This window comes from Eptesicus fuscus, chromosome 20 (assembly GCF_027574615.1).
Source record: "Eptesicus fuscus isolate TK198812 chromosome 20, DD_ASM_mEF_20220401, whole genome shotgun sequence".
Taxonomy (NCBI): domain Eukaryota; kingdom Metazoa; phylum Chordata; class Mammalia; order Chiroptera; family Vespertilionidae; genus Eptesicus; species Eptesicus fuscus.
The window spans coordinates 18,365,741-18,391,375 of record NC_072492.1 but is presented as its reverse complement, the minus strand read 5'-3'; the positions used below and the strand labels follow the sequence as shown (position 1 = coordinate 18,391,375).

At 61.6% G+C, this 25,635-nt stretch overlaps 3 protein-coding genes across 3 annotated transcripts; 1 reads left to right on the top strand and 2 right to left on the bottom strand.

Moving 5' to 3' along the window:
• On the bottom strand, positions 1–4,153 carry ABHD15 (abhydrolase domain containing 15). The gene is made up of 2 exons (XM_008147843.3): positions 3,273–4,153; positions 1–1,043 (listed from the first exon to the last, which is right to left on the bottom strand). The coding sequence occupies exons 1-2, from the start codon at positions 4,151–4,153 to the stop codon at positions 518–520; spliced, it is 1,407 nt and encodes a 468-aa protein (XP_008146065.2). The 3' UTR covers positions 1–517.
• Positions 4,154–6,234: 2,081 nt separating this feature from the next.
• TP53I13 (tumor protein p53 inducible protein 13) lies at positions 6,235–10,119 on the top strand. The gene is made up of 7 exons (XM_008147844.3): positions 6,235–6,495; positions 6,673–6,741; positions 6,969–7,010; positions 8,577–8,705; positions 8,845–9,042; positions 9,130–9,685; positions 9,767–10,119. The coding sequence occupies exons 1-7, from the start codon at positions 6,424–6,426 to the stop codon at positions 9,877–9,879; spliced, it is 1,179 nt and encodes a 392-aa protein (XP_008146066.2). The 5' UTR covers positions 6,235–6,423; the 3' UTR covers positions 9,880–10,119.
• A 322-nt stretch (positions 10,120–10,441) lies between these two features.
• On the bottom strand, positions 10,442–25,613 carry GIT1 (GIT ArfGAP 1). The gene is made up of 20 exons (XM_054709111.1): positions 25,327–25,613; positions 19,735–19,868; positions 19,162–19,274; positions 18,935–19,040; positions 18,194–18,411; positions 18,015–18,109; positions 17,662–17,704; positions 15,598–15,646; positions 15,095–15,167; positions 14,404–14,501; positions 13,892–14,003; positions 13,628–13,761; positions 13,313–13,465; positions 13,003–13,233; positions 12,866–12,919; positions 12,594–12,680; positions 12,409–12,482; positions 12,123–12,305; positions 11,938–12,001; positions 10,442–11,816 (listed from the first exon to the last, which is right to left on the bottom strand). The coding sequence occupies exons 1-20, from the start codon at positions 25,376–25,378 to the stop codon at positions 11,604–11,606; spliced, it is 2,286 nt and encodes a 761-aa protein (XP_054565086.1). The 5' UTR covers positions 25,379–25,613; the 3' UTR covers positions 10,442–11,603.
• Between the last annotated feature and the right edge of the window lie 22 nt (positions 25,614–25,635).

Genomic DNA, 25,635 nt, shown 5'->3' with positions numbered 1-25,635 from the left:
CAGCCACGCGGCTCTTCGAGGCCCAGCCACAACCTGCATGAAGTCAGCAGGGTGCCCCCACCACAGAATGAAATGAGGGAAGTGGGACTCAAACTTCCTGTCCTCACTACAGAAGCGGCTCCAGCTTGAGCATCAGGGTCACAGAGCTGATTATTGATGTGGGACAGAGCTGCCCAACGACACAGAAACTCATCTTCTTGTAGTCATTGCTGGCGAGAGAGCGTTTTATCCTGAGTCCGTGGGTTTAAACGGTGCTAGTGTTTGGCTTACGTGGTCGGTGACAGGAGACAGTGACCAGGAATGTCCAGCTGCTGACCAGGATGAGCAGGAATGTGTTGAGCAGAGCCTGGGCAGGAGTTGTGCTCAGGGTCAAGTAAGTAGCCGCTAGCTGCGAGCTCCATCTCTCTCCACAGACCAGGAAAGAAGAAAGGGCTGAATCAGTGGCAAAGAGCTGCAGCTGCTTGCCCCACCTGGTCCTCTGTTCCCCGTGCAGGACGGCGTGTTCTCCTACCGGGTTTCACCTGGTGTATGATCGCTTCCAGCTGAAGATCTCATCCAGACCGGAAGAGGAAGAGACCTCCCGCTTCTGCAGGGTTCCCCAGCGACGCCGGCCCCCTAGGAATGAGCCCCGGTGCTTGCTCAGCCCTTTCATCCTCTCTTCTGTTCGGAAGAAGTCAGTCAAGGCCCGGAAGTACTCCAGGATGACCTCGTGGCTCCATGCTGGCAGAGACTCCTGGCGCAGGAAGCCACAGTGGCCCCCGTGGCGACTGAGCAGGAGGAAGAAGTAGGGGTTGCTGTGAAAGAGTTCAGTGGGCAGAAAGTGGTCTGGGGGCCCGCACACGGGGTCATCAGCGCTACAGATGCACAGCACAGGCACGGCTGCCTCGTCCACGTCCCGGAGCGGGTCGTTGTGGTCCCAGTAGGCGTCCCAGCTGATGGGGAAACTCTTGGTGTGGCAGAAGAGGGTCTCCTCAAACTCTCGCAGGGAGCGGCTCCTGAACAGTCTGTGGGTGTCCACTGTGTCCTCCAGGGCCGTGGTGTACCTGGTAGCAAGAAGGTGAACAGAGAAGGTAGGAAAGAGAGGGGAGAATTAGAAAACAAATCAACAAATTGGAAGCTCACAAGCCAGATTCTGACCACAGAGGCTTTCTTTGGCCATATAATGTTTTTAAAAACGTCCATTTCATTGTCATCATTTAAAATGCAGCTATCGGCCCGGCTGACATGGCTCAGTGGTTGAGCACCAACCTATGAACCAGGAGGTCATGGTTCGATTCCCGGTCAGGGCATACGCCCGGGTTGTGGGCTGGATCCCCAGTGCGGAGCATGCAGGAGGCAGTCGATCAATGATTCTCATCATTGGTGTTGCTGTCTCTCTCTTCTTCTCCCTTCCTCTCTGAAATCAATAAAATATATTTTAAATAATAAATAAAAAGCAGCTATCAGGCTCCGTTAGAGAATGAGAAGACCTGGCGAGATGGGCTGGCGGTCCTGAGAGCAACAATCGGTATTTCCTCCCTCCTTCCTGTGTCAAGTTCCTACCAGGTCTGTCCCTCATGGTATTACCTGCCCAGCACGGGGGCAGCATTTGACTGTATAGCTGCTGAGCTACAAGGACGATAGCTCTCCTCCTGATCAAAACTCCTGACCCTCTGTGGGAACTTGTGATGAACTGTCACCTCCTGAACCCCTCTTAGAATAACTCAGTGGCTCGGACTATCTAAACCAGCAGGTGCACCCCCATAATTAACATTTTACTTTAGGGTGTATTAGTTTGTGTGTGTTTTAAAAGCGAATATGCTATCCAGAGAATGACAAATGAGGGTGTGGAGGAGGTTTTCCTAGAGAGGGCTGGATGGCAGAGGCTGTGACTGTAATTGATTTACAGGGCGAGTTACCCAATGGGAGCCTGAGAGCAACTGTTCTGGGGAAGAGGGACATCTTTGCTGTTGCCACCCCTCTGGAGAAGGCCCGGGGCCCCCGATGAGGAGGCCAGGATGGGCAGCTGAGACCTTTGGGGGGATCAATCCAGCAGTCGTCCGCTGAATTTGGATGTGTGTCTCCTGAAATCATTCAAAGAGATTTGCCCTGAGTCTTTAATCCCAAACTTCCATGAGCAGAGTAGTTACTAAAGGCTCCGGTTCCCTCTCCACTTCACTCACCTTATCCTTCAGCTGGTGCCTGGCAGGGGGGAAGGGAGGGATTGGGGGATGAGAGCTGGCACTTAAGCCACAGGAGAGCACCTTGCTTCTGGGCTACTCTGGAAGCTCTGGGTTGTCATGGCAGCATGCTGTTATTGAGCTCAGGATTTGATTTCAGAACAGGAGGCAAAATGGGGCAAGAAAAGAAAGAGAAACCACAGTTGCCACTATTTATTGAGCACCTCCCAGTGCCAAGCTCACTTCCATGGCCTCATTTCATGCACACGCGTACCTGGGGAGGTAGTTATTATTAACTCCATTTAACTGAAGAGAGAAGCGAGGCTCCAAGGAGTTCGCTAATTTGCTGGAAATTCAGGATTTGAACCCGTGACCTGCGCCCACATCCCCGGTCTTTCTGCCCCAGCACACTGTTACCCACATGTCTCTGACCTCATTCTGCCTCTCCTAGGAGAGCGACAGTGCAAGCCGCGGCCTGGTCATGTGCTGTGGGAATGTCACCTTCTCAGGGGAAAAGTCCCACCTGTATGCCTGGTGGTAGGGTAGAATGTTCTCGTTATGGAGATTTTTTTTTTTAAATTGTGTTTAAATATTCTTTAAAATTTTGCCTTAAGTATTGAGCACATAGGAATATGCAAAATATCTGTTGGGTCTAAAGATTTTTAATAAATACCTCCACATTTTTTTATTCCTGTCACCTCCAGGCTCAAAGACTGCGAGGGAACATTCTGGACAGATAGCCAGCGGCAATCGCTTCCAGAGCCCTCTTTGCTGACTTGACAAGCGGCGGACTAAGCGGTAAACGTCAGGCACTGCCTCGGTCAGGGATGGGGCCCGCGCTCAGGTTGCTAGGACACGGTGAGGCTGAGTTGCGGCCAGGGGGCCCAGGGCGGGAGGCCCTGCCTCGGATAAGGATGCTGACTGAGTCTCCCGTGGCTTTTAAACCGGCTCCCCGCTCTCCCTAGACTCGAGGGCGGGACAGCTTCCGATGGTGTGTGAGGAGAACCTGGCCCACGTCGCCGGAGACCTGTCCGAGTCCACGCCAGGCAGAGCTGCGTCTCGCTCAGCCCAAGACCCTATTCCCCGCTCCCAGGGCTGCGGCCCCGTACCCACCTGCTGAGGGCGATTTTCTGGTGCAGCAGGAAGCCCCGCTCGTAGGGCCAGGGCAGGCCGGCCTCAAACCACTCGCGGCAGCGCAGCACCGGCGAGATGCAGGCGGCCCCGGTCATGTAGCTGGAGGAGCCACACTCGCCCAGGTAGGACAGCAGCAGCGCCGAGCCCGAGCCCTCGCTCACCGCGAACAGCGGGGCCGCGGGGTGTCGGAAGCGGATGTACGTGACCGCCTCCTTGAGGTCGGAAGGGTCCCCGAAGGGCTGCAGCCGGGGGCTGGCCAGCGGGCAGCCGTGGTGGCCGCGGCGGTGGAAGATGACAGGGTAGTAGCCGCGCTCCAGGGCGAGCAGGCAGAGGCCGAGCACGTTGCGGGTGAGGCGCCCCCACGCATTGGGGATCACCAGCAGCACCGCTGGGAGGCCCCCCGCGTTGGTGACTCGACGGCCCCGGGCGCAAGGTCCCACGACCCAGTCCAGGGCCACCAGCCCGTTGTCCGCTAACTGCAGGTACTCCCGGGCCAGCTCAGGCCCCGGCCCGGCCGGCAGCACGAAGTGGCAGAGGGTCTGCAGGTGGGGCCCCGAGAGCCAGGAGCGCGGGCCCGGCTCCAGCGCCGCCGAGCGCCGCAAGGCGCGCAGCAGGCACTGCGCCAGCGCCGACGGCTTACAGATGAGCCTGCAGCCGCCGGGCAGCGCCTCGCGCGCGTGGCCGAACTGGTCCGCCGGGCCTCCGCCGTCCGCCTCCTCCTCGTCGTCCGGGCCCCCGGCCCCCGGCAGGGTCCTGGCTCCGACGGCGCGCCTCCCGAGGCGCCGCAGCCTGGGGGCCAGCAGGCCGAGCAGGGCGATCGCGGCTAGGAGCAGGGCGAGGGCGGCGCCCCACGGCGGCATGGCGAGGCAGGAGAGTCCCCGGCGGGCGGCGGGCGGCGGGCGGCGGGCGGCGGCGGCAGGCGATGGGGCTGTCCCCTCCGCGAGTTCCCCGCTCTGCCCGCGGCTCCGCCCGGCTGCGGGCGGCTGCCCAGAGCCCTCCCGCGCGGGGGGGCGCTCTCCGGATTGGCCACGGCCCCGAAGAGGCAGCCAGTTCGGGCCTGGCTCCCCTTGTCCGCCCCCCGCCCCCGCCCCCGGCCCTTTGTACAGCGATTGCGACAAGCAGGAGCAGAGGGTGAAAGGAATCGAGGCCACGGAGAGGGACGAGGACGCGCCAGCGAGCCGGAAGGGAGTGGGGAGGGCACCGAGCCGAGGAATGGGGTGTTGGCGGCAGACAAGTAGGGAGACTCCGAGACCAAGGCTTGGGGGACCGGGATGAGCCGGAGTCCCTGTCCCGCTCCTCCGCCCGGCGCGGGGCGTAGCTGCCGGGGAGACCCTGCGTCTCTGCGCCCTCAGGGGCCGCTGCTGAGAAGCAGCAAGAGAGAGAGTGAGAGACCGCAGCTCCCGGGCTCCCGGAGCCGCCGCCGAAGGCACCAGCCGCGCCTCCCTCCGGGCTCAGCCGCGCTCTCTGACCTTGGAGTTTCTCTCGGCCCCGTGGGCACCAGCAGCTGCGCAATACCCCCCCATCCCCCCCTTCGGGGCGTCTGGCGCCCGGCCTCGGGGACCAAGGCGCGCGGGTGTGCGGCGGCCCGGCCTGCATCAGCGCGCTGTGCCTTTGCCCCGGAGCGTGGGCCCCCAGGAGCCTGGCTTCTGATAGATCTTGAAAACCGCTCCCTAGGCCTGAGCCGGTTTGCTCAGTGGATAGAGCCTCGGCCTGCGAACTGAAGGTCCCAGGTTCCATTCCGGTCAAGGGCACATGCCCGGGTTGCGGGCTCAATCCCCAGTAGGGGGCGTGCAGGAGGCAGCCGATCAATGATTCTCTCTCCCATCATGTTTCTCTCTCTCTTCCTCTCTAAAATCAATAAAGATATATTTTAAAAACAACAACAACAACAACAACAACACAAAACCCCCAAACCGCTCCCTAGGAAGGACTTCCCCAGAAGGAACAGCCCCTCGCCTCCTAAGCTGGAGAAAGGACACACTGGGGTGCGGGGTGAGGGAGACACCCGTCACCCTGTGATGGGGCTGTGACAGGGCATGGGTCGGAGTCCCTTCATCACCTCAATGGCTAGCAGTTACTGGGGGGACGGGGAAAGAGTAGGGAACCCCTTTGTAAGTCACAGGTATGCGAGAGATGACTGCAATAACACCTTCTTCCTCCATCTGGACGTGGGGGGCTAGGCATCTCACCCTTCACCCTTCTCTCACGTTGCCGTCTTTCCTCAAAACCCTGAGAAGAGCCCAGGAAAGGGGGCCAGAGGGCAGGGGGAGGGCTGCAGAGGCAGAGCCCGCGGAGGGGAGTCTAGCCGCCGCTGCTTGCCGGGCGCGAGGCCTTCGGTTCCCCGCCTCACGCCGGCCAGCGAACGAGAGTGGAGGCGGAGGTGGGGAGCCAGCGGCTGCCGGCCGACCCCGGCCTCCCAGAGCGTCTGGGGGTGGGGAGGGTGGAGGTCTGAGCCCCCCGAGGCCGGGTTCGGGCCCTATCTGCGAGGGCAGGAGCGGGATGGGCTGACGGTGGGGCTCTAGGGCGGAAAATCAGTCCTCCCTCCGCTCGGACTTGGTGATTCTGCCCTGCTGCACACGGACGGGTCTGGAGCGAGTTTGCCGGAGGAGCGTGCCCGTCTCTCCTCCTGGGCCACCCGGTCCGCAGGGACCCCGTTCCGCCCTCCGCCCGGCTCCAGGACCCCAGCCAGGCGCTGGGACGCATGCTGAGCGGAGGAGGTGGTCCCCGCCTGCCCTGCCGCGCGCGGCGCTCGGGCGGGATTCCCACCCAAAACTTTTCCGGCCTGGGGTCCGGGACGCGCGCGCGCACAGGCGGGGCTGGGGGCGGGGCGGAGGCGGGGTGAGAGCGGCGCCGCGCGGAGCGGCGGGGCGGGGCGGGGGACGGGGCGGCGAGCAGGGGCGTCCGGATGCGCGGTCCGGGGCGGCGCGTGGGGCGGCGAGCAGGGGCGTCCGGATGCGCGGTCCGGGGCGGCGCGTGGGGCGCGCGAGCTGGGGTGTCCGGGCGCGCGCGGAGCGGCGGGACGACCAGGCGCGCTCGAGCTCGGGGTCTCGTGGGCGCGCGCGGGCGGGCGAGGTGGGGCGGGGCAGCGCGCTCTCCCTCCCTCCCGTGCGGGCGGCGGGCCGGATCTGGGATGGCGCCTCCTCCGCCTTCGCCCCAGCTGCTCCTCCTGGCAGCCCTGGCGGGGCTCCTGAGTCCCTTTGAGGTAAGGCGACCCGCTCCGGAGAAGGCTCAGAGCTCTTCGCCGAAAGTTCGTCCTGGAAGGAGTAGCGCGCGGAGAGGGGACTAGGAGTCCTCCCCTGGCGGGCAGGGCCTGGGTTGGGAGAGGGCAGGGCCCTCGCTGAGGCCAGCGCCCTAGCTCCTCTGCGCCTTGGACCCACAGGTGATGGCCGAGCCGGCGGAGGAGGCGGGAACCCGTTGTCCGGAGGGCCTGTGGCCTCTGCCCCAACAGGTAGGAGCCTGGAGGGCGACGTGAGAGAGGGCGTGAAGGGGTAGCCCAGTCCCGCTCTGGCCCCGCTGCACCTCCACAGTCACCCTCGGAAGGACCTCTGCCGGTTCCTCCATCCCTCAGTCGCCCACGTCTTCATCCCAACCTGGAGGCCTGGGGCTTATTGTCCCCTCCCCACGCCCCACACGGAGCCTCCCAGCGGTTAAGCTCTCTTCTTTCCCCACATATAGGTGTCACCCAGAGTGACTTACACACGGATGAGCCCACGGCAGGTGAGTACTAGCGGGAGCCATCCAGGTGCCTGCACTTACAGGCTTTCTCTGCCTTTTCAGCTCATCATCTCCATTTGTTACCACTTCCCTCAGGATGAGGCAACTGTTCTTAGTCCGGATGATGAGCCAAAGGCCCTGTGTGCAGTGCTGTGCAGGGAATGCTGTTGAGGGGCTGGCTGTGTGGGCAGGATGATAGTAGAAAAAACAGCTCCTGCTCCAGATCTGCTGTGTGACTGGGAAGGCTCCCGGCTTCTCGGGGCCCCAGTTTTCTGTAAGGGAGGATGTCAGTAACGCCCCTCCCCGTGAGGAGTAAATGAATAGTGTGTGACAGCACTTGGCAGAGTACGAAGCTGTACTGTGTAAGGAGTGTGCCTCAGGTTACCAGGCTCCAAACTGTGGGTTCGCCTTGCACGGCTGCCTCTGTTTTTGCCAGTGGCCAGATAGCTTCCATATCCCTTTCGTTTTCCTTTTGAAAAATCTCACCTCTTTTATCCTGTGATAGTTCCAGGCCAAGAGACCTCACTCCACCTACCTGATTCCTTTCCTCAAACATCCCTTTCACGAAATCATGTTGCTGTTCAGAAACCTTGGATGGCTCACTTCCCAACTTATCTTGACCACTCTCCCTTGCCTGGCTTTCAGGCCCGACCTGGTTAATTGAGCCTTGTCTGACCTCTCCACATCTGTGGCTCACCTACCACACGTGTGAGTGCCAAGCTCATTCCCATGGCTGTACCTTTGCTCCTGTCCTGACCTGAAGCTGAAGCACGAAGCTCCCTGGCCACCTACCATCCATACGCATCCATCTTCAAAGCCCAGTGCAGGGGTCAGCTCTCCCATGAGACCTTGCCTGATCACATCAGCCCTTATTCATCACCTTCTCTAAATCTGCGTAATGCTTATAACTTAAATCTTATAATTTAACAACTAGCCAGTTTGAGTTTTATTAGCTTGCTCTTTCATTTGTATTAGTTCTGTTTCCCTGAGTTTCCTTTCCATTCCCTGCAAGTGGAGTCCATGAGTTCTCTTTAGGCATCTCCTACAGCATCTGGCACAGTTCTGAGCATCAGGTCAGCTCAATCAAAGAATATTAATAATTGATCAGGTATTTCCATCCTGGGAATGTGCACCTGCTGCCCGTGTGCCCTGTATCTGGATGCCTGTGGGAGACTGATTGTATAGATAGGCTCAATGAAAAGAAGACCTGGTCTCCAAAGAGGGGATGCTTACAGTCTAGGCTGGGGACCTGGAGAACCATCATTGCAGGTGCAGAGCAATACAGCTAACGAGGGTGGTCGGAGTCTGACTGGGATAACCAGGCGCGCTGTCGTGGAAGCTGTGAGCTTTGAGGGGTGGCACTTGATGGAGGAGGGGTGAAAGGAATGCTCAGAGGCGAGAGGGAGTGCATGCCGCTACCCAGGGTCCCTCTTCCTTTCCTGAGCCCGCCTGCTGGGAGGGTCGTGTTGCCATCCTGGGAGTCCCTTTAACCTGGCCCCAGGATGGGAGAACTTGGGATTATCGCAGAAGGCCCCGGCCTGGCTTGATAGCTCCATGCCTTTCCTCCAGGCAGAGGATGTCAGCTTCCTCTACCATCCCTGTGCCCACCCCTGGCTAAAGCTCCAGCTTGTCCTCCTGGCCCACGTTCATGTGGCCCAGCCCTCACTGGCCCCCGACTCCAGCCTCACTCAGGACCGGGTAAGTGGTGGGTGCAAGTCAGTTGTCTGACACGGGCAGGGGCTGTAGCCCCGTGTGCAGGAAGAGGGAAATTCGGGGGCTTCCTCTTGCTCTCCCCCAGCTTCATGTTAGCTCTTCTAACCGTTGCCTTCGTTCACAGCCCCTGGTGTTGGAAGCATGGGGGGTGGTGCTGGAGATGGCGTGGGTGGAGCCGGCCTGGGCTGCCCACTTGCTGAAGAGAAGGCGGTGGAAGAGGCACAGGAAGAAGGCACAGTTCCTCTCTGGTAGCCTCTCTGGGCCCTCTCCCTTGGCGCCGACGCCGGGCAGAGGGAGGCTGGGCCGGAGCGGGTGTGTGCAGGTGAGGAGTGGGACCCAGCGTGGCTGGTGGTGTGGTCGCTGGGTCACCTGGGGAGAGAGAGGATGAGTGCCGTCTCCTCTCCCCTAGGCCCCAGCTTTGGCCTTTGCTCTGCGGAGCTGGCGGCCCCCGGGCCCAGAGGTGGTGTCCAGAGCGCCCAGGCAGCACTCTCCTGGCGGTGCCAAGAGGCGTGGGCTGCGGGCTGCCCTTGGTCTCCAGCCCACTTCCTCAGCCCCGAGGTTCCCCTCTGCTTCCGCATGGAGCTTGGAGAGCAGGAAGCCCAAGTCAGGCACCCCAGGGGAAGGGGGTAAGGCTCCATTTGTGCCCACTGCCCCCCTGCTGCCTGGGGGCCCTCGAGGCAGTGCCAGCGCCAGGGTAGAGGCCCAGGTGCCCAAAGGGCAAAGCAGCCCAGGTGGCTGTGCCTGCCCAAGCCAGGCTTCCCCAGCCCCTCGGGCAGCAGCACCTCCGCGGGCAGCCCGGGGCCCCACCCCACGCACGGAGGAAGCTGCCTGGGCCGCCATGGCCCTGACCTTTCTGTTGGTGCTGCTCACCCTGGCCACGCTCTGCACGCGGCTGCACCGAAACTTCCGACGCGGGGAGAGCATCTACTGGGGGCCCGTGGCGGACAGCCAGGACACCGTGGCTGGTGAGACGTTCCCTTCCTCACCCACCCCTAGCCCCGCCCCATGGCTTCCCTGCCCCTGACGGCTTCCCACCCTGCCCGTAGCTGTGCTGAAGAGGCGGCTGCTGATGCCCCCGCGCCGGGTCAAGCGCTCACGCCGGAGACCCCTCCTCCCACCCACGCAGGTCAGCGGCCCAGATGGGGACAGCTCCGACTGACCTGCCCCGGCCCTGCCACTGTGGCAGGTTTTGCCCCTCCTCCCCCGGGGAGGCCGCGACCTCTGCCACGTGGACCACGCGCAGGGCCGCCCTCTGGTGGCCTGGTGGAGCATTTGCAGAGGGGTTGGTTCTTAATGTGTTGTTTGTGGGGAAGGGTGGCCCAAGGAAGAAAAAGGAGCCCTTTTAGCCTCCTTTGCCAAAACTCTGTATTTTTAACTAAATTATTTTAGTAGAATCTTGCATTGAGTTTGTACAGACATACTCGCTGCCACCCGTGACACTGTCCTGGGCCGTTTAGGTTGTGAGGGAGTTTGTAAAATCAATTGGGGACTGCCAACTGGGCCTTAGAGGCGGGGTTTTAGGAGTGAGGGAACCCCTCCCACCACTGTGAGGGGGGAATGGTGGTGGTACTTACTGCACCTTATTTCTCAGACAGCAGGAGGCTTCCCTCCCTCAGTGAGGAGCTGGATTCATTTGCTTCATCCTCCTGACACATACATCTTTCTCCCTTTCATGTCTGCCACCTCCCCAGACCCCTCCCCTCAATTCTCTAAGCATCAGAAACAGCACATGATCACTTATTTATTTTTGATACAAATGTACATGATACACATCTTGACAGCAGCCCACCCACCACCATACAGGGAGAGCCTGGCCCCCTGGGGCAGAGGCAGGATGGGAGAAGAGCTGGTGGGCGCTGCCATCTGCCTCCAGCCTTCCCAGGCTGCAGCCCAGGTTCCAGGTACCCAGACACGGCAGGCACAGGTGCTAGCCTCTCAGAGGTTATAGGGAGGGGCCTCGGCTGAGTCAGGGACCCCGGGGAGCCAGCCCCAGGCTCAGGTGCTCAGTTCTCTGCCCCAGCCAGCACACTCCCCCTCCACAGGGAGGGGGAGGGCAGATGGAGGGGAGTGGTTTCCATTTAAGTTTATAGAGAAGGGGTACGAGTGGTGGGAGTGATGAGGGGAGGCAGTGGGCAGGACCCCAGTTGGCAGTCCCTGGCCCCAGGATGGGTGAGAGGGGGGCTGACCCCCCACACTGGCCCTGCTGCTCTGGTCCCCTCACCCTCACAAACTCCATATGGACCAGGCCTCTGGAACGGCACTGCCGCCCCATCCACTCACACGCAGGGACACTTAGTTACCACGATGTTAAAATTAAGGGGTGGAGAGAGAGAAAAGAAGAAAAAGATTTTCCAGTGTTTGCTGCTGGGGACCCCGGGACACAGGTTGGGGCCGTTTGGCATTGAAGGAGAGCAGCATGGGGGCTGGTGGCTACAGGATGGGGACATCCACAGAGACTATGTACAAAGGAGGGGTGCCCCCACTCAGCCCCCGATAGGGCTGAACTGGCTCATGGGGGTGGGATGCATGTAAGGGGAGCCGCCCGCCTGGAGTGTCCCCACCAGACCCTTTGCCGAGGGCGCCCTGGAGGGCAGGGGCTGGGAGTGATGCCTCACAGGCCCCTGACGCTGGAAGGGGAGGGGACGCTATGTACAGGGGGAGGTGCATGGAATGTGGGGGACAGAAGCTCCTGCCACCCCACCTCCCCGTCCTTGGGGGTGTGAGGGGGGCGGGCACCAGGATGCCTGGCTGCCAGGGGAGAGTGGCAGCACTAAGGGCACTTGGCGCCAGCGGCTCTGTTGGGGTGGGGATTAGTGTCTGGAGCGGCCCATCTCCCGTGGCCAGTGAGGTCCCAGGGTGTAGGTGAGGGTGTAGGGAGAGTGGTCACTGCTTCTTCTCCCGGGTGGTGATGGTGACCAGCTGCTTGGCAGCCTTGGCAATGTCGTAGGCGCACTGGATCACCTGCTGAGTCAGCAGCTGGAAGTCCACAGGGGCGCCCGGCTCTGGAGGCACCGTCTTCCGGCACTCACTCTGCAGCCGGTAGGCGCTGGCGTTGAGCAGCCGCAGAGAGCTGCGCACGGGCTCCAGGGCTGGTCTCTGGAGGGAGGGAGGCCTCGGACTTGAAGCTGTGAGTACTGATCGGGGCCCGGGGTGTCCACACCTGCCCCCCCCCCCCAGCCGCCGAGCCCTCCCAGTCCTCCTCTCTCTGGCCCCGTACCTTTGGGAAGAGAGAGGCCATCTCAGTCACAGCCAAATGGATCTTCTCTGAACAGGGCACAAAGCTGTGGGGGAGGGTATGCATTAGTGGGCTCTCGGGGAAGGTTGCCAGGGACAGTGGAACACTGGCCCCTCTCGCCCTCTGCAACACCCACAGGCCAGAGGAGCTGGTGCCCCACCCCATACCTGTCATGCTTGAATTCCTGGGCAGCCCGCAACAATTCCTGAATGTTCTTGGTGACCTGCTCCGTCTTCAGGATGACGTCCTCTGTGCTGGGAAGCCCGGGGTCCAGGTCTCCATCCAGGCTTTCCAGCTCGGGGTGCAAGTCCTCCTCCTTGCCCAGCTCCAGAAACCGCTTCCCTTCCAGTCTGGGCGCGGGGACAGAGAGACACCTTCTAGCCATGAGGCCTCTGGCCTGTGCCCTCAGCCACTCCAGGGCCCACCTGACCTCCCTCTTCCGGGGCGCCTCACCCAAGCAGGGTGTCCCCACTTTGCGTGTTTTCATAGTCGCTGTCGGCACCGCTGCCGTGGCGGGAAAGTTTGCTCTGAAGGACGCAGGACAAGACAGCCGATGAGACGTTCACGCCCACACAGCCCCACCCCGCCCGTCACCCCTCCCACGCAGCCGTCCCTTAGGCACAGGGAGGAGACGTTACCGTGTGGCGGCTTCCTTCCTGGGAGCAGGACAGCAGTGGGGAGGGGGGAGTGAAGGGCACAGCTGAGGCCGAGACCCCCTTCCGGATCTAAAACCCAGGAGGGCTCGAGTCAGTCTCTCCTCCCTGTGGCCCACCTTCCAGCTTCTCCGCATGGAGGGTGGGAACCGTTATGTCTCGTCAGCCTGTGCCCAGCCTCCAGCACAAAGCCTGGCACCCACTGGGCCTCAGAACCTATTGCAGAAACGGACCCACTTGCCCCGGGCCCTGCTTACCCGGTAAAGGCTGGCCGGGACGTGCACGGAATAGATGGCGTCATCCTCCAGCTCCTGGGGGTGAGCACAGTAGGGTCACGGAGGGCCCCGTGGCGGACTCAGCCCTGTTTCCCCACCACCTTGAGCCGGCAACTCACAGTGCTGTGGAAAGGCTGCAGCCGGGTGGCGAGCTCGTCCCCAGGTGGGCCCCCAAAGGGCTTCAGGGCCGAGCCCGGTTCATACATGGAGAAGGCCTGGCGGTCTCTACGGTGGGCACTCCCACCAGGCCCCATGGATGAGTGTTCTGCTCGCTCGCTGGGGAGGGGGGGCGTGGGCACCGGCCCAGGCGGCTGCCGGATCTGCAAGTTCTCCGCCTGCAGCTTGTGGATCTGGGGGTGGAGGGGTGTCAGAAGCTCCAGAGGGTGCAGGCAGCACCCCCACCCCCCACTGGAAGCCCCACGCCCTTACCTCCCTCTGCAGCCTCCGGAGCTCGTCACTCAAGCTACTGTTGACCTTCATGAGCTGCTGCACCTTTGCCTCGGAGGTAGCCAGGGCCTTCTTTAGCTCCAGGTACTCCTGCAGCGTCACGGCCCCATCAGACAGGTCTGAGGAATCCATGCTCTGCGAGGCGAGACAGAAGCCGGTCAGCCGCCAGGGACAGGGACGGAGGGCTGCTCTCCAAGCTGTGACCAGCCCACTCGTCCCCGAGGCCCTAGGCAACAAGAGGATGGAGCTGGGCCCTGATGGGGGCCGGGGAGGGGCTGGGAGGGGCTGCGCTCAGACCCGAGCACGGTTGTTCCGCGTGGCACCGGCGCTGCGCAGAGGTTCCTGGTCGGTGTCCTCGTCCGAGGCCACGCTGTCGTAGTCGTGCTGGTCGTCGAGGTCACTCTGGCTCCGCACCGACAGCTCGAGGTTGTCTGAGGGCACAGGCCTGTCACTCAGGGCTCAGCCACACAACCCGTCTTATCATGCAACCCCGAAAGGGAGCCATGAAAGAGACTATCCTGGGGCAGTGCCCGTCCCCCACATCCACCTCGCCCTCCCCACCTGTGGGGCTGCTCAGGCTCTTGCCCTGCTGTCTCCGCTTGGCCTCGCTGAGAATGTCGATGATCAAGGTGGCAAACTCTCGGGCATTAAAGCGGGCCAGCTTCTGTCGCCCCTGTGAGGCAGAAAGGGCCAGGCTGGCATGACGGGGCCGCTGCTATCAGCTATCAGCTTTAACCCCAGCTAAAACATCCCAGCCGGCTCACTTGGCCAGGGCAGGGGGTGAGGGATGGCACAGATTCAGGGTGCCGAGGGGAGCTCTCAGGAGGAGGCTGGAGCCCACCTCCCCAAAGCTGCTCACCAAGTGCTCAAAAGAGCAGCTCCTTCCCCACGCCCAAGCCGCAGTGCCAGCCGGGCCAGGGGAGGCCGTGGGCGGGGGTGGGGACGAGCAGGCCCAGGCCCAGGCCCAGGCCCAGGCCCGGCCCAGACAATAGCCGGTGAGGAAGGCAGGCCCACAGAGCTGGCGACCCCTGGAAGGGAAGAAAGAGCCCCAGGCCCCCACCAAGCCTCCTTACCTGATTCCGTGTGGCTGAGTATTCAGGGTTAACGGGCAGGAAGGGCACAGCACTGCGCTCCGTCACCAGGGTGCTGTGGTTTTGGGTAGCCAGCCATACTGTGGGGGAGGAGCGGGGAGCAGACTGTCCAGGGTGGCCAGGCCCATGGGCTGGGTGGGGGAGAGCGCTGAGCACAGCTTTCCTAGCTCCTCCCCAGGCCCACAGAGCTTGGTGATCAAAACGGGGGTGGTCTTCCGACAGGCACTGGGCAAGGCCAGCGGGCGACTGACACAGAACGAGGCCACTCCCTCTCGCCAGGCCCAGCCGAGTTTGGGCTGGAATCTGGCTGTGGCTAGGAAGGAGTGATGGGGCGGGGGGCGGGGAGCGGGGTGCAGGGGGCGGAGCAGGACTGGGGAGAGGGCCAAAGTGGGAGGCAGCTAGAGCAGAGATGAGCCCCAGGGGGGGGGGGGGTGGCGGGGTAGGAGGAGCAGGCTGGCTGCCTCCAGCTCAGCACCCTGCCCAGCTGGGAAGCTGCCCAGGCGGGCTCAGAGCTGGCAGAGGCTTGTATACCGGCCTGCCGAGCAGACCAACCCCAGGCACCCCTTCCTAGTTTCCATCAAAGTTCCCGAGAGCCACACCAGGTCCTAGCCTTCCCCAGTGGGTAGTTCCTCTGTCCCATCTGCCCCAAGCCCCCAGTACCCTCCCAGCTCACCAGCGTCATTTTCTCTTCGATCCACCTCATCATACACATCCATGGCAAGTTCCTCAAAAAGCCGGTTGCTGAGCTGGAGGCACAGAGCGGGTCACAGGCTTGGTCAGATCCACGGGCCCGCGGTGCCGACAGGGCCAGCTCACCAGGCCTCGTAAGATGTGGTCAACCACTTGTGTCCCTTATGCCACCCAGCCCCACAGTCTCAGAACTGGAAACGGGGGTTGGGGGTCTGTCTGCAAGGCTCCGAGGTGGGAGAGGGCAACAGGGAGGCCAGACTGGGCCAGCTACTGCCAGTGTAGGTCAGAGGTGGAGCCAGGGCCCTGGGAGCCTTTGCAAGGCAGGGCCAGGGTCAAAGACAAGGGGTGGGGAAGTAGCAAAGAGGAGACGGGAGGCTGGAGTGGGAGCAGCTCAAAGACTTGGAAAAGGACACCAGGTCAGAGGAAGGGGGAGCGATCAGAGGGGCGGGGGTTGGGGGGGGGGGTTAGGAATGGGAGCAGACTCACCGCCTGCAGCTTCTTCTTGGCAGCTTTGGCCAACTCAGACAGGTCCAGGCTGTGGACAAGGAGGGAGCCGAGAATGGGGAAGAAGGGAGAGACCAGACATAAGACGTGGCCAGACCCTTGCCAATGACCCCCCACAAACATGCAGAGACCCCAGGGAGACAAGACCCCAGATGCCACACAACCAGAGCCACCCTGCCCCACCCAACCTCCAGAGCCTGCTCCCGTGGCAGACACCAGATACCTCTGAGACATGCACTTTTGCCGAGATCTAAGTCCAGAGGAAGGCAGCAGAGGGAAGAACAGGACAGAGGCAGCAATTACCCAGCAGAAGGAGCACACGCCTTCCCACGTCAAGCTCAGACTCATCTCTGTGCACACGCCACACTCAGAATGTACAGAACTGACCTCTCCCCCCAGCCTGCCCCCCCGACTGGCTCGCTCCTCCTCTCGGTGACCCACTCACCCGGCACCAACGTCAGCTCCTGGGAGTCCCCTGAAACCTCCCTCAGCCTCACGCCGCGGCCCGACTTTCCCCAGGTTCTGCCATCATTGCCTCCTGCCTGGGCTTTGCTGTAGTTTATTAATCCATCTCCCCCCTCCCACTCTCGCCCCTACAAAACTCTTCTACCCAGCACCCAGGGTGATCTTTTTGACGCACCTGGCGGCACTATTCCTGGCCGTAAAAACATCCCAGTAATAACAGGTATAGAATGGCATACGTCAACAAAAAGCTCATTTAAAAAATATGCTAAATGCTTTGCATGCATTATCTTATTTAATCCTCTCAACAGCCCACAAAGATAGGTACAGCTGCCCTCATTTCCAGGTAAGATAACCGAGGCTCTGAGAGGTTAAGCAGCCTGCTTGAGGTCACACAGCCAGGAAAGCAGCAGAGCTGGCTCCACACACCCCCATGCTGGAACCTCTCCGCTCTCGGGAGGGTCACAGCTTTTCTCAGGACTCACAGGACTGGCCACTCCGTCTCTATTCCAGTCTTGCTCCTGGGATTCCCGGCCTCTCACATATGCTGCAGGCTCACCATCTGCTTGCAGTTCCTGGCATAGCATTCCTAACGTCTATGCCTCCGTCTCCCTGGCTGTACGTCCCACACTGAACTACAACTGTCTGACTGGGCTGCCTCCCTTTCTCGACTGCAAGCTCCTTAAAGGCAGGGATGATGTCGGAGCCACCTCTGTGTCTCAGTGCCAAGAACAGCAGCTGGCACTGCGAAGGTGCTCGGTTAGCATTTCATTGAGTTCATGCCCATATGTGTTTACAACACCCCCTGCCACGCAGGCGCACACACCAGGCAGAATCAGACCAAAGAAGTAGGGGGAGTCTCCGTATTTCAGAACAGAGGAGGTCTGGGTTCAGGAATCCAAGGTGCCCAGACCTGACAGTCCCCATCTGCCCACACTGCTCTTTGGAGGAGGGAGCCTCCTCTGCGGATCCAAGCCAGCAGGCACAGCGGGGCATAAAGATGGCCATCAGAGGCAGCCACCAGGTGGCGCCAGCATCCATCTTGTGAGCTGGGTAAGGATTGGACGCGGTACCTCCCAGCCTGGGCACCTGGGGCCTCTCCGATCAGAGGCAGAAACACCTGGATTGTGCCATGCCCTGCCCTCCAGCCCCTGCCCAATTTATGAACACACCACACAGGGCTGGCCAGTTACTCAGGTCCCTGGAGCCCACCACCTTTTCACCGAAGAGCAGAGGTTTATCTAAGATTTCAGTGGGGTCAGTGTCACGGGGAATAGAACCCGGTGACCCACTGCTCTTGGGGGTGCTGACTGTAGTCAAGCACTATGTTTTTCACAGAAGGGGGCTCAGGTTACGCTGGCCATGCGCTAAGTTGACACTTATCCGCCCTGGGGCCCAGAGTTAGGGAGTAAGGACTGGACTATGAAATGTTTGTGCTTCTAGCCCCTGGAGGAGTGGGGTGGGGAATGTGGAGGGGTCCCAGGCCCCTAAAGTCTGGGGCGCTGGAGGGGTGGGGGCTCTGGGGATCAGGCACCAACATGGCTTCTAACAGCCTCTGGGACAGGACACGAGGTGGGCACTTACCTATCGGCCATCTGTGGGATGATATAATGCCCATTCTTGTGATCTGAACAAAAATAAAAATGCCAAGTCACTGGGTGCTGAGCGGCCTGAGTAGCTGGAAGCCCACCTCACTGCCATGAGCAGGGACAGGCACCCAGAAGTGTCAGGGGAAAGCCTGGGAGCTGGCTGGAAGTTATGCCCACCCCCCCTCCCTACCCCAATGTGCTGCAGCCCAGAGCCTGCAGCAATTTCACAGGAGCCAGTTGCTTAGCAACGCTGTTCCCCAGCCGGCTCTGTCACCATGGCACCTGCTGCTGAGGTGTGTCTGGGTCCCACCTGCCTGGCCCAGCCAGGCCTGCCCGCACTCTGCTCACCAGGCTTTCGTCCACAGAGGTAGAAGGCCAACCGGTCAGTGAGCTCATATTGGCACTCGACTAGCCTTTCTGCCAGCTCATGGTGCCCCGCCTGCCTGTGGGGAGGGGGCATGGCTCAGCCTGCAGCGGCAGCCCACTCCCCCCACCCACCCAAGCCCCACCCTTCAGCCAACCCTCACCTGGCATAGTCAATGGGTGTTCGGCCATTAACGTCAGGAGAGCCAGGATCAGCCCCATACACGACAAGAAGCTCGGCCTGCAGCGTCTGCCCGGCCTTGGCAGCCACGTGCAGAGGCGTGGTGCCCTTCTCCGGGTGGAAGAAGTTGGCCTGGGCACCCAGGGACAGCAGGCGTAGACATGTCTCCAAGTTGCCTGTCCGCACGCTTGAATGCAGTTGCTGCAAGGAGCGGGAGCATGCAACAGTGTGTGAGCCCCTCCTCCCTCAAGCTGCACCTGGTACTGGAAAAACCTGGGACTCCAAGGGCCCAGCTGAAGTTCAGTTGTCTGGGGGACAGAAGGCTTCCCACTAGGAGTTAACACCAATTAATAGTAGCTGTTGTCAGTCACTATCTACCACCTGCTGTGCGCTCTGCTTGGAACAGACATTATATATGAGACGATGCTGTTCTTTCCCCATTTTATAGATGAGAAAACTGAGGCTCTGAGAGGCTAAGGAACTACCCCAAGTTTTCCTGGCTTTTGGGTGGCAGTTGGGGAATTTTAGCCTTGTGTGTCCACCTGGGAGTTAAGGGGCTCTGACCACATGCAGCCTAACCAAGCAAGTTCCTTGCTCCACATGCCCGCGGTTCTTGCCTGACCTCGCTGCCTTGGGGCCTAGGGCTGAGGGGTGACTAAGGAGAAGCCTTCAGGGCGTTATGGGTGAGGAGAGGCCCGCCCGTCCATCGTGGGGCCCCTCCAACCTTGCTGAGGTCTTTGGCGGTGACCCCGTCGTCATCCCGGCAGGGAAGCTTGTGCACAAATGCCAGCATCTGGTACTTGGCCCTGATGAACTCTGACTTGATGGGGCTGCACGGGGCACATAGGAGGAAATGGGGAGCAGAGCGAGAGAAGCTAGTTACCTGGCCACCTCCCAGGCCCATGTCCCAGACCACCCAGCCCCTGCCACCACCCCTCCAACCCGACTCACTGGACTTTGTCTTGGGGGTTGGCTTTGCGCCGGCCGCTCTGCACTTGTGCAGGGTCCAGCAGGGAATGCTCCCAGATGGAGTTGGCCCCGTTGCTGGCGAGCGTGTGCACCATCTGCGGGGAGGAGATGCCAAGTGAGAGCCCACTGAGTGCTGGGCACTGGGCACCGGCCACAGCCAGTGTGGCTGCAAAAGTACCAAAGGGCCTACTGGGTGCCTGTTCACTGCTGCACCTCTATCCCGTCAGGCCACCCAAGGATGTGGGTCCTGTTTAGAACTCCAGGTCACATGACCAGCATGCCAAGGCTGAGAGGTTAATTGACCTGCTCAGTGCTACATGGCCGAGCTAGTAAGTGGCAGAGCAGAGGTGAGAGCCCAGGTCTGTCTGACTCCAGTCCTGGATGCCTCCTCTCTCAGCTGAGTGGATGGGTTTGGGTTTGGGTTAGGGTCTTCCCCAGGCAGGTGCTGCCCCCTGGGAGCTACTGAGTCCAGGCAGGTGTGTGTGTTAGGAAGAGGGAAACGTGCCTTCGATCAGCACACACTGTGGGACGGAGGACGGCGGGCCAGCACCGTACCTGCAGCAGCGTGGGAGGCCAGGCGCTGTGGCGAAGGTGCTTGACAATGGAAATGTGGCGTCCCAGGCTCCGGTGCACACTGCAGCACTCGTCACACACCAGCACACCCCTGCTGATGGAGGCCCAGCCAGGGTCTGCCGGGTGGAAGCCAGGGTCAGCCACAGCCAGATGCAGGCAAGACCCCCTGAGCACCTGCTCTGGGCCAGCACTGTGCTTAGTATCCGCACATTCACTCACTTGGTCCCTCAGAGGTCTAGAAACTGGGACATCAGGAGGCACAGGCGACTGATGAGGAAGCTGAGCTAAGGCAGTGAGAGGGATTTCCACACAGGCTGGCAGCTGGCGACGGACACAGCCGAGCCCTTTCCGACACGTTTGGCGCTCTGGGAAGGTGCGGTCCCCAGGGCCTACTCCGCGGGCATTGCTTCCTGTCCTGCAGTCACCACTATCGTTCCCACAGCCTTCCCCAGGGAACAAGACTGCTACCCTAGCCCTTCCCCAGGGAAGCAGGGATCCCCTAGCGGACGGAACCCCGATGTTTCCACACCACTCATCCCTAGGCGCTCCTCCTGTGTCTGGGTCAGTGCCACATCTCTCCTGCACCCAGACTTCTGTTGGAGCCAATGGCCCACCCACCGTACCCATCGCAACCCCCAGGGACACCTGACTCTGCCCTTATCCTGCCAAGGCAAGAGGCCTTTGCGTGCTGAGCCTCCTGTCACCATCACTGATGGAATCCCTCTTAAGGGGGATGGGGAGAGCAGAGGAACTAACGCTGACTGAGCACCCACTGTGCCCCACTGGGTGCTGTATGCATGATGCCTCTCACAACTGTCAGGCAGGGTAGGGAAGGCTACCCCTGCCTTAGCATTGAGGCAATAGTGCCTCAAGAGAGCTCAGCGCACGTGAACAAGGTCACACAGCGAGGGAGTGGGACTGCTGGGATATGCACCAGGCACTTAGATGCCAGAGACCGTGCCATGTCCAGAGCCGCTGCGGTCCCTGTGCCTCTGTCCTGAAGGGGACAGCCCCCCAGGGGACAAGGGGGCTCTGGGAACCTCTCTCCACAACTTGAGAAGTGAACTTTGGAAATAAGAAGGGGGCCAGGACAGGGTGGGAGCTCCTGGGGTCCCTCTCAAGGGCAGGGGAGATGCCACCCCTCCCAGGCCCCTGGGAGAGGGGGAGGGGACAGCTGCATACAGCTCAGGCTGTGGAAAGGTCACGGGGGAGAAAGCAGCCATTGTGTGCCACTGGAGAGTGGGGGCAGGGAGCCTGTCTCCCAGGACACTGTGCTCTGCCCGGGCCCCCACCCTGTCTCAGGAAGCCCTGTCCCGGGGAGGGAGGCTGGCTCCCTGCCTTGCCCCATGGTGCTCAGGGGTAACGAGGGCCTCTCCAGCCAGAAGGTGATTCTCAGACCCTTCCCCGAAAGGACTTCTAGCCAAGTCCCCAGGAGAATCGCAAGGAGACTCTGAGTCAGGGTGCGATGAGCTCTGCCCACAGCAAGGAGCCCCTCATAGCACGGGAACAGGAAGGGACAGAGGGGGCTCAGCTTTTTGGGTCAGGGACCCCCCACCTCCCCAAAACAGGGCAACAGGAAAACACAAGGTGCACACTATACGCCTTCTTGGGGAGCTAATTCCAGGGGCCCAAGAGGAAGGACCCACCATCTGTGCCAAGACGGGCAGCCCTAAGGCACACTTGAGTGTTGGCTTCACCCAAGTAGTGAGACGCTCCAGGTATGAAAAGCTCCCTCCCCCACTCCCAAACACCACTGGGTCAGGGGTCTGCCTTCCAGCCATCACCGGCAGCCCAGGCAGGAAGCTGGAAATGACGCAGCCTAAATTCCTCTTGTTGAAATGGTGGGGTTTCCTGTAAGTGGGGAGCCGCCCAGGCCAGGATCACAAATGGACCGCCCTACCAGAGAAGCCCAGCCTAGGAGGACTGGCCAGAACAGACACGGCAAGTCCCTGAATACGGCAGTGACCAACACACCAGGATCTGGGGAATGTGGTCCAAGACTCTGCTTGCCACTCTCCTAGGCTGGGAGAGGGGTCCTCCCTCTCCTCCCCATCCATGTCCACAGTGACCTGAAATAGGAAGGGTGGGCAGGGGACACTGTCCGGGTCTGGGGCCCACTGGTGCCGGTTCAGTTCTATTGACAGGTGAGAAAGCCCACCCTCACCCCACTCCCTGTTCCTTATGCCCAGGGGACATTGGACACACCCAAGCAAGAGCCCCCAAGCCTCACCTAGGCCAGTTGCTAAGCAGAAGGGCCAGGAAGGGTTCCTCAAAGCCAATGGCTATTGAAGTTTAAGGTTAAAGGGACTCTTGTCCCAATGAGGTTCCCTGGACCAAACTTGGGGCAGAAGAGAGACAGGGAATGGAAGGGCCAGGGGATGTGGTGACCAACGTGGTATCTGCCAATCCTCCTGCTGGGCGCCTGCCTCCCGTCAGGGTGGGGGTCTGATAAATGTGGCCAAGTGGCAGGAGGGGTCCTGAGGTAATATTAACCAGTGCCAATCCCACGGAGGTTTCTCCTAAGATAAATTCAGGCCGCCACTTAAAGCCATTAGTGGCCTCTGGGCCAGTAGGCCTGCTATAAAGGCTAGCCTCTCCTGAGCTAGGGACCAGATCCTCACTAGGGAAGAGAGAGAAGCCGCCATGCTGAAAGCAGGCAAGAGCCATCTTCAGAAATGGAGGTCAGAACGGCAGTTACCTTTGGGGGACACTGACTGGGCAGAGGCACAAGAAAACCCTGCAGAGTGATGGGAATGCTCTACCTCTGGATTGGGGTGACAGCCACAGCTATACACCCACGTACAAACCCATCAGGCCAAACAGAAAGGTGCGTGCAGTTTGCCATTCCTAAGTTCTATCTCAACGAGAGAGGAAGAAAGCCCACCACTCACCCACCCCACAATAATCTGTATTATGAGGAGACACATGAGCCTGCAGGTTCCCAAATGGCCCTAGCTGGTGGCCCGCCTTGCTCATCCAAGGTGCCCGTAGCTCCGCTCCTGTGCCAGGGGCTGCAATGGAGGCCCGCAGGGTGAGGAACAAGCCCCTGAGAGCTGGGCCAGAACTGTGTGGCAGGGGGAGGATGGGGAGACACACATTCTGCAGGTTCCCGGACCCCAGCCCCTCTCTTGGACTCCCAAGGCAGGCAGGGGCACAGATGGTGCCTGACCAGCAGCCATAGCAGCATGCCCAGCTGCCTCACAACATACTCACACTTATGCCCTGCGTACCCACGCCTGGGAGCGGAGGGAGGACAGGGAGGGGCCTTTGGGGTCAGGCTGCATCTCACCTTTTACCTCCATAACCACCCCACCCCCCATTCCTAGGGCTGCGACTGCAGGGTTCCTACCACTGCGAGGGAAGCCTATGACTCTGGGGAGGAGGCGCACACCAGGCAGGGGTGGCTCTGGGTCTGAGCTCCAGACAGCTGCCTACTCTCAAGCCTTTCACTTGGGCTGAGCGTAGTTCCCAGACGGAGAGCGCCATTCCCCGCAGCATACAGCGGGGCCTGGAGCCGACCCAAGTAGCCAGCAGGGGTCCCGACAAGCATCCACACACCCGGGGAGTGCTGCTCTGTGCCAGACACCTTGCTAGGTGCTGGGGTGGGGTGATAAGACTGTGTCATCACCCGGCCCACCTCATCACCCTCACCTTCTCACCATTTGCCTCTCCCTGACCTACTCAAGGGGAACGAGGGCCCCGGGGCACAAACGCCTCTGTGGAACAAGGATGGGGATAAGAGTTGGGCAGTACAAACACCTCAGATACACACCCTCCTCCCCCGGGCCCAATGGGCATCCAGAGACCGCAGCCAAACAGGCAAGTGGAATGGAAGAAAGACAACTGCCTTGCTGATGCTGCTCTACATCCCTCAAACCCAGAATCAGGACCACAGATGTGGAGATGGGACACTCGCCAAAAATCATTTCTACTCCAACTTCTTTGCCTTACAGGTGAGGAAACTGGGGACAGAGGGAGGAAGGTCTTGCCATGGGGTCACAGAGTAAGCTGGAAGCAAAGGCAACCCTAAAACCCAGGCCCCCCTGAAAGGGTGTCTGCTGTGCATGCTACTCCCACCCAGCAGAGCGGCACAACCGCCTGGGGGCAGACATATAGAAGGCAAGCTCTCCTCTTCCCCCCTCGATCCCCGGGGCTGGGGCAGGGGATCACCGTTTCCAGCTAATTAGAGGTCAGCACACACAACCCCAGACGGCTTCCTCGGAGCCCGCTAGATCGTGGCGTGCCCTGAGAGGAGGCCTCAGGGTCATAACCAACCACAGAGTGCCATGCCTTTGCCAGCGCCCAGTTCCCAAACACTCCAGGTTGGAGCCACCAGAGCATCTGTGAGTCTCCACCTGTTGGGGTCCTGGGGCTGTCCAAAGAATGTCTGGGAGTTATGGGCCCACAAAACAGCACCCCACGCTCTCACACCTGGTCTGTCCCCAGTCCCCCTAGAGTTCACAGACCCCCTGAGCCTGCCCAGGGAGATAGTTCCTTTTCTAAAGAGAGGATGGACAAGGCCAGGGCCTCCCCCACCCCGCCAACTGCTGAGCCCCTTCACTGGCAGTGTCCTCCCACATCAGAAGGGAGCAGCCTGCGGGGGGGGGGGGGGGGGGGGGTCACTGCTCCTCACTTCCTCAGCAGGTCAGGGGGTTGGCATCAGCCTGGAGCTGACTGCTGGGAAGAGGGGAAACGCCATGGTAAGCACAGCCAAGAGGCAGGCCAGGGACCAGGGGGCTCCTGGGGAATCTAGAACCCTCAGCACGACTCCCTACCCATTTCTGGTCAGACTGGGCTAGGGCACCAGGAGGGGTAACTGCCCAAATTGGGGCGATGCCAAGCTCACTTTCCCAAGCGGGCCTGGCTGAGGCACAAGGAAAGCCGAGTCTAGGTGGTCCCCGTCACCAGGTGGCCTGGGGGGTGCCTCCGAGGAAGATGCTCAGGCTCACGCTGGCCCTGTACACCAGGCCTGCAAGGAGCCCCAGCCTGGGGAGCCAGGGGCAGGGAGTTCTAGGAGTAGCCACCCCCTCATCTGCTCCCGAGGAAACCGTATCCAAGCTCCCCCTCCCCCCGGCCCATCTGCCCAGCTCTCTGCCCCTTGCCCTCCGCCACCCCAGCAGGCCAGCAGACCATGCGAGCAGCAGGTGCAAGACGCGGGGGTGGCACCGAGCCGGCACAAAACCACATTCGCCCCCACCCCCTAAACCTGGCCGGCCTCCGCCACAGCCCTCGGCCACCCCAGGCTGGCGCTTCCGTTCGGATACTGAGATGGGGGCGGGGGGCAGCTAGCCGCCCGCCTCCCTCAGACTGAGGGGTGGGAGGCGGCGCCGAGAATGTCCTTCCTCGCTCGTCCGCGGGCGCGAGGGAACCGGGGCCCCCCAGCCGGCCCTCCTGCCAAGGACGAGGCTCCGCAGTGGCCCGGGCGGGGGCCGAGGCCGGAGGCCGCAGCCCCCAGCCCCACGCCGCAGCCCCCGGCCCCACCCCGCCCTCCGGCCCCGCACGGCGCTCCCGCCAGGCCCAGGCGCCCGCCCGGCGGCCTCGGCGCGCGGTCCCGCCCCCGCCAGGCCTGCTTACCCGGGGCGCTGCAGTCCGCACACACCTCCGCCCGCGGCCCCTTCCGGGACATCCTCAGCGGCGACGCGGCCGCAGCCCTCTGGGCCAGCGTGGGGGGCGCGGGCGGCGGCCCCGCGGCGGCGGCGGCGGCGGCCCTGCTGCCCGTCCCGGCTCCGGCAAGGCCCCGGCTAGGCTCCGCGCGCCCAGCCAACCGACCGCCCCTGGGCTGGCCCGGAACCCGCCGTGCCCGCCTGCCCGCTCGCCCTCGGGCGCCCTCCGCCCCGCGCCGCCCCGCCGCCGCTCGCCGCTCGCTCTCTCCGCCCCTTGCGC

Bases quoted from the DNA above. Each gene is read 5' to 3' on its own strand.
- ABHD15 (XM_008147843.3), bottom strand. From the start codon at position 4,153: ATGCCGCCGTGGGGCGCCGCCCTCGCCCTGCTCCTAGCCGCGATCGCC. The intron at 1,044-3,272 runs GTGGGTACGGGG...TCTTGCTACCAG, and splicing joins CAGAAAATCGCCCTCAGCAG to GTACACCACGGCCCTGGAGG.
- TP53I13 (XM_008147844.3), top strand. From the start codon at position 6,424: ATGGCGCCTCCTCCGCCTTCGCCCCAGCTGCTCCTCCTGGCAGCCCTG. The intron at 9,043-9,129 runs GTGAGGAGTGGG...CCTCTCCCCTAG, and splicing joins GCCGGAGCGGGTGTGTGCAG to GCCCCAGCTTTGGCCTTTGC. The intron at 9,686-9,766 runs GTGAGACGTTCC...CCCTGCCCGTAG, and splicing joins CAGCCAGGACACCGTGGCTG to CTGTGCTGAAGAGGCGGCTG.
- GIT1 (XM_054709111.1), bottom strand. From the start codon at position 25,378: ATGTCCCGGAAGGGGCCGCGGGCGGAGGTGTGTGCGGACTGCAGCGCC. The intron at 15,168-15,597 runs GTGAGTCTGCTC...CTGTGCCTCCAG, and splicing joins CCAAGAAGAAGCTGCAGGCG to CTCAGCAACCGGCTTTTTGA. The intron at 11,817-11,937 runs GTACGGGGCCAG...CCCTCCCTCCAG, and splicing joins TGGCCTCTCTCTTCCCAAAG to AGACCAGCCCTGGAGCCCGT.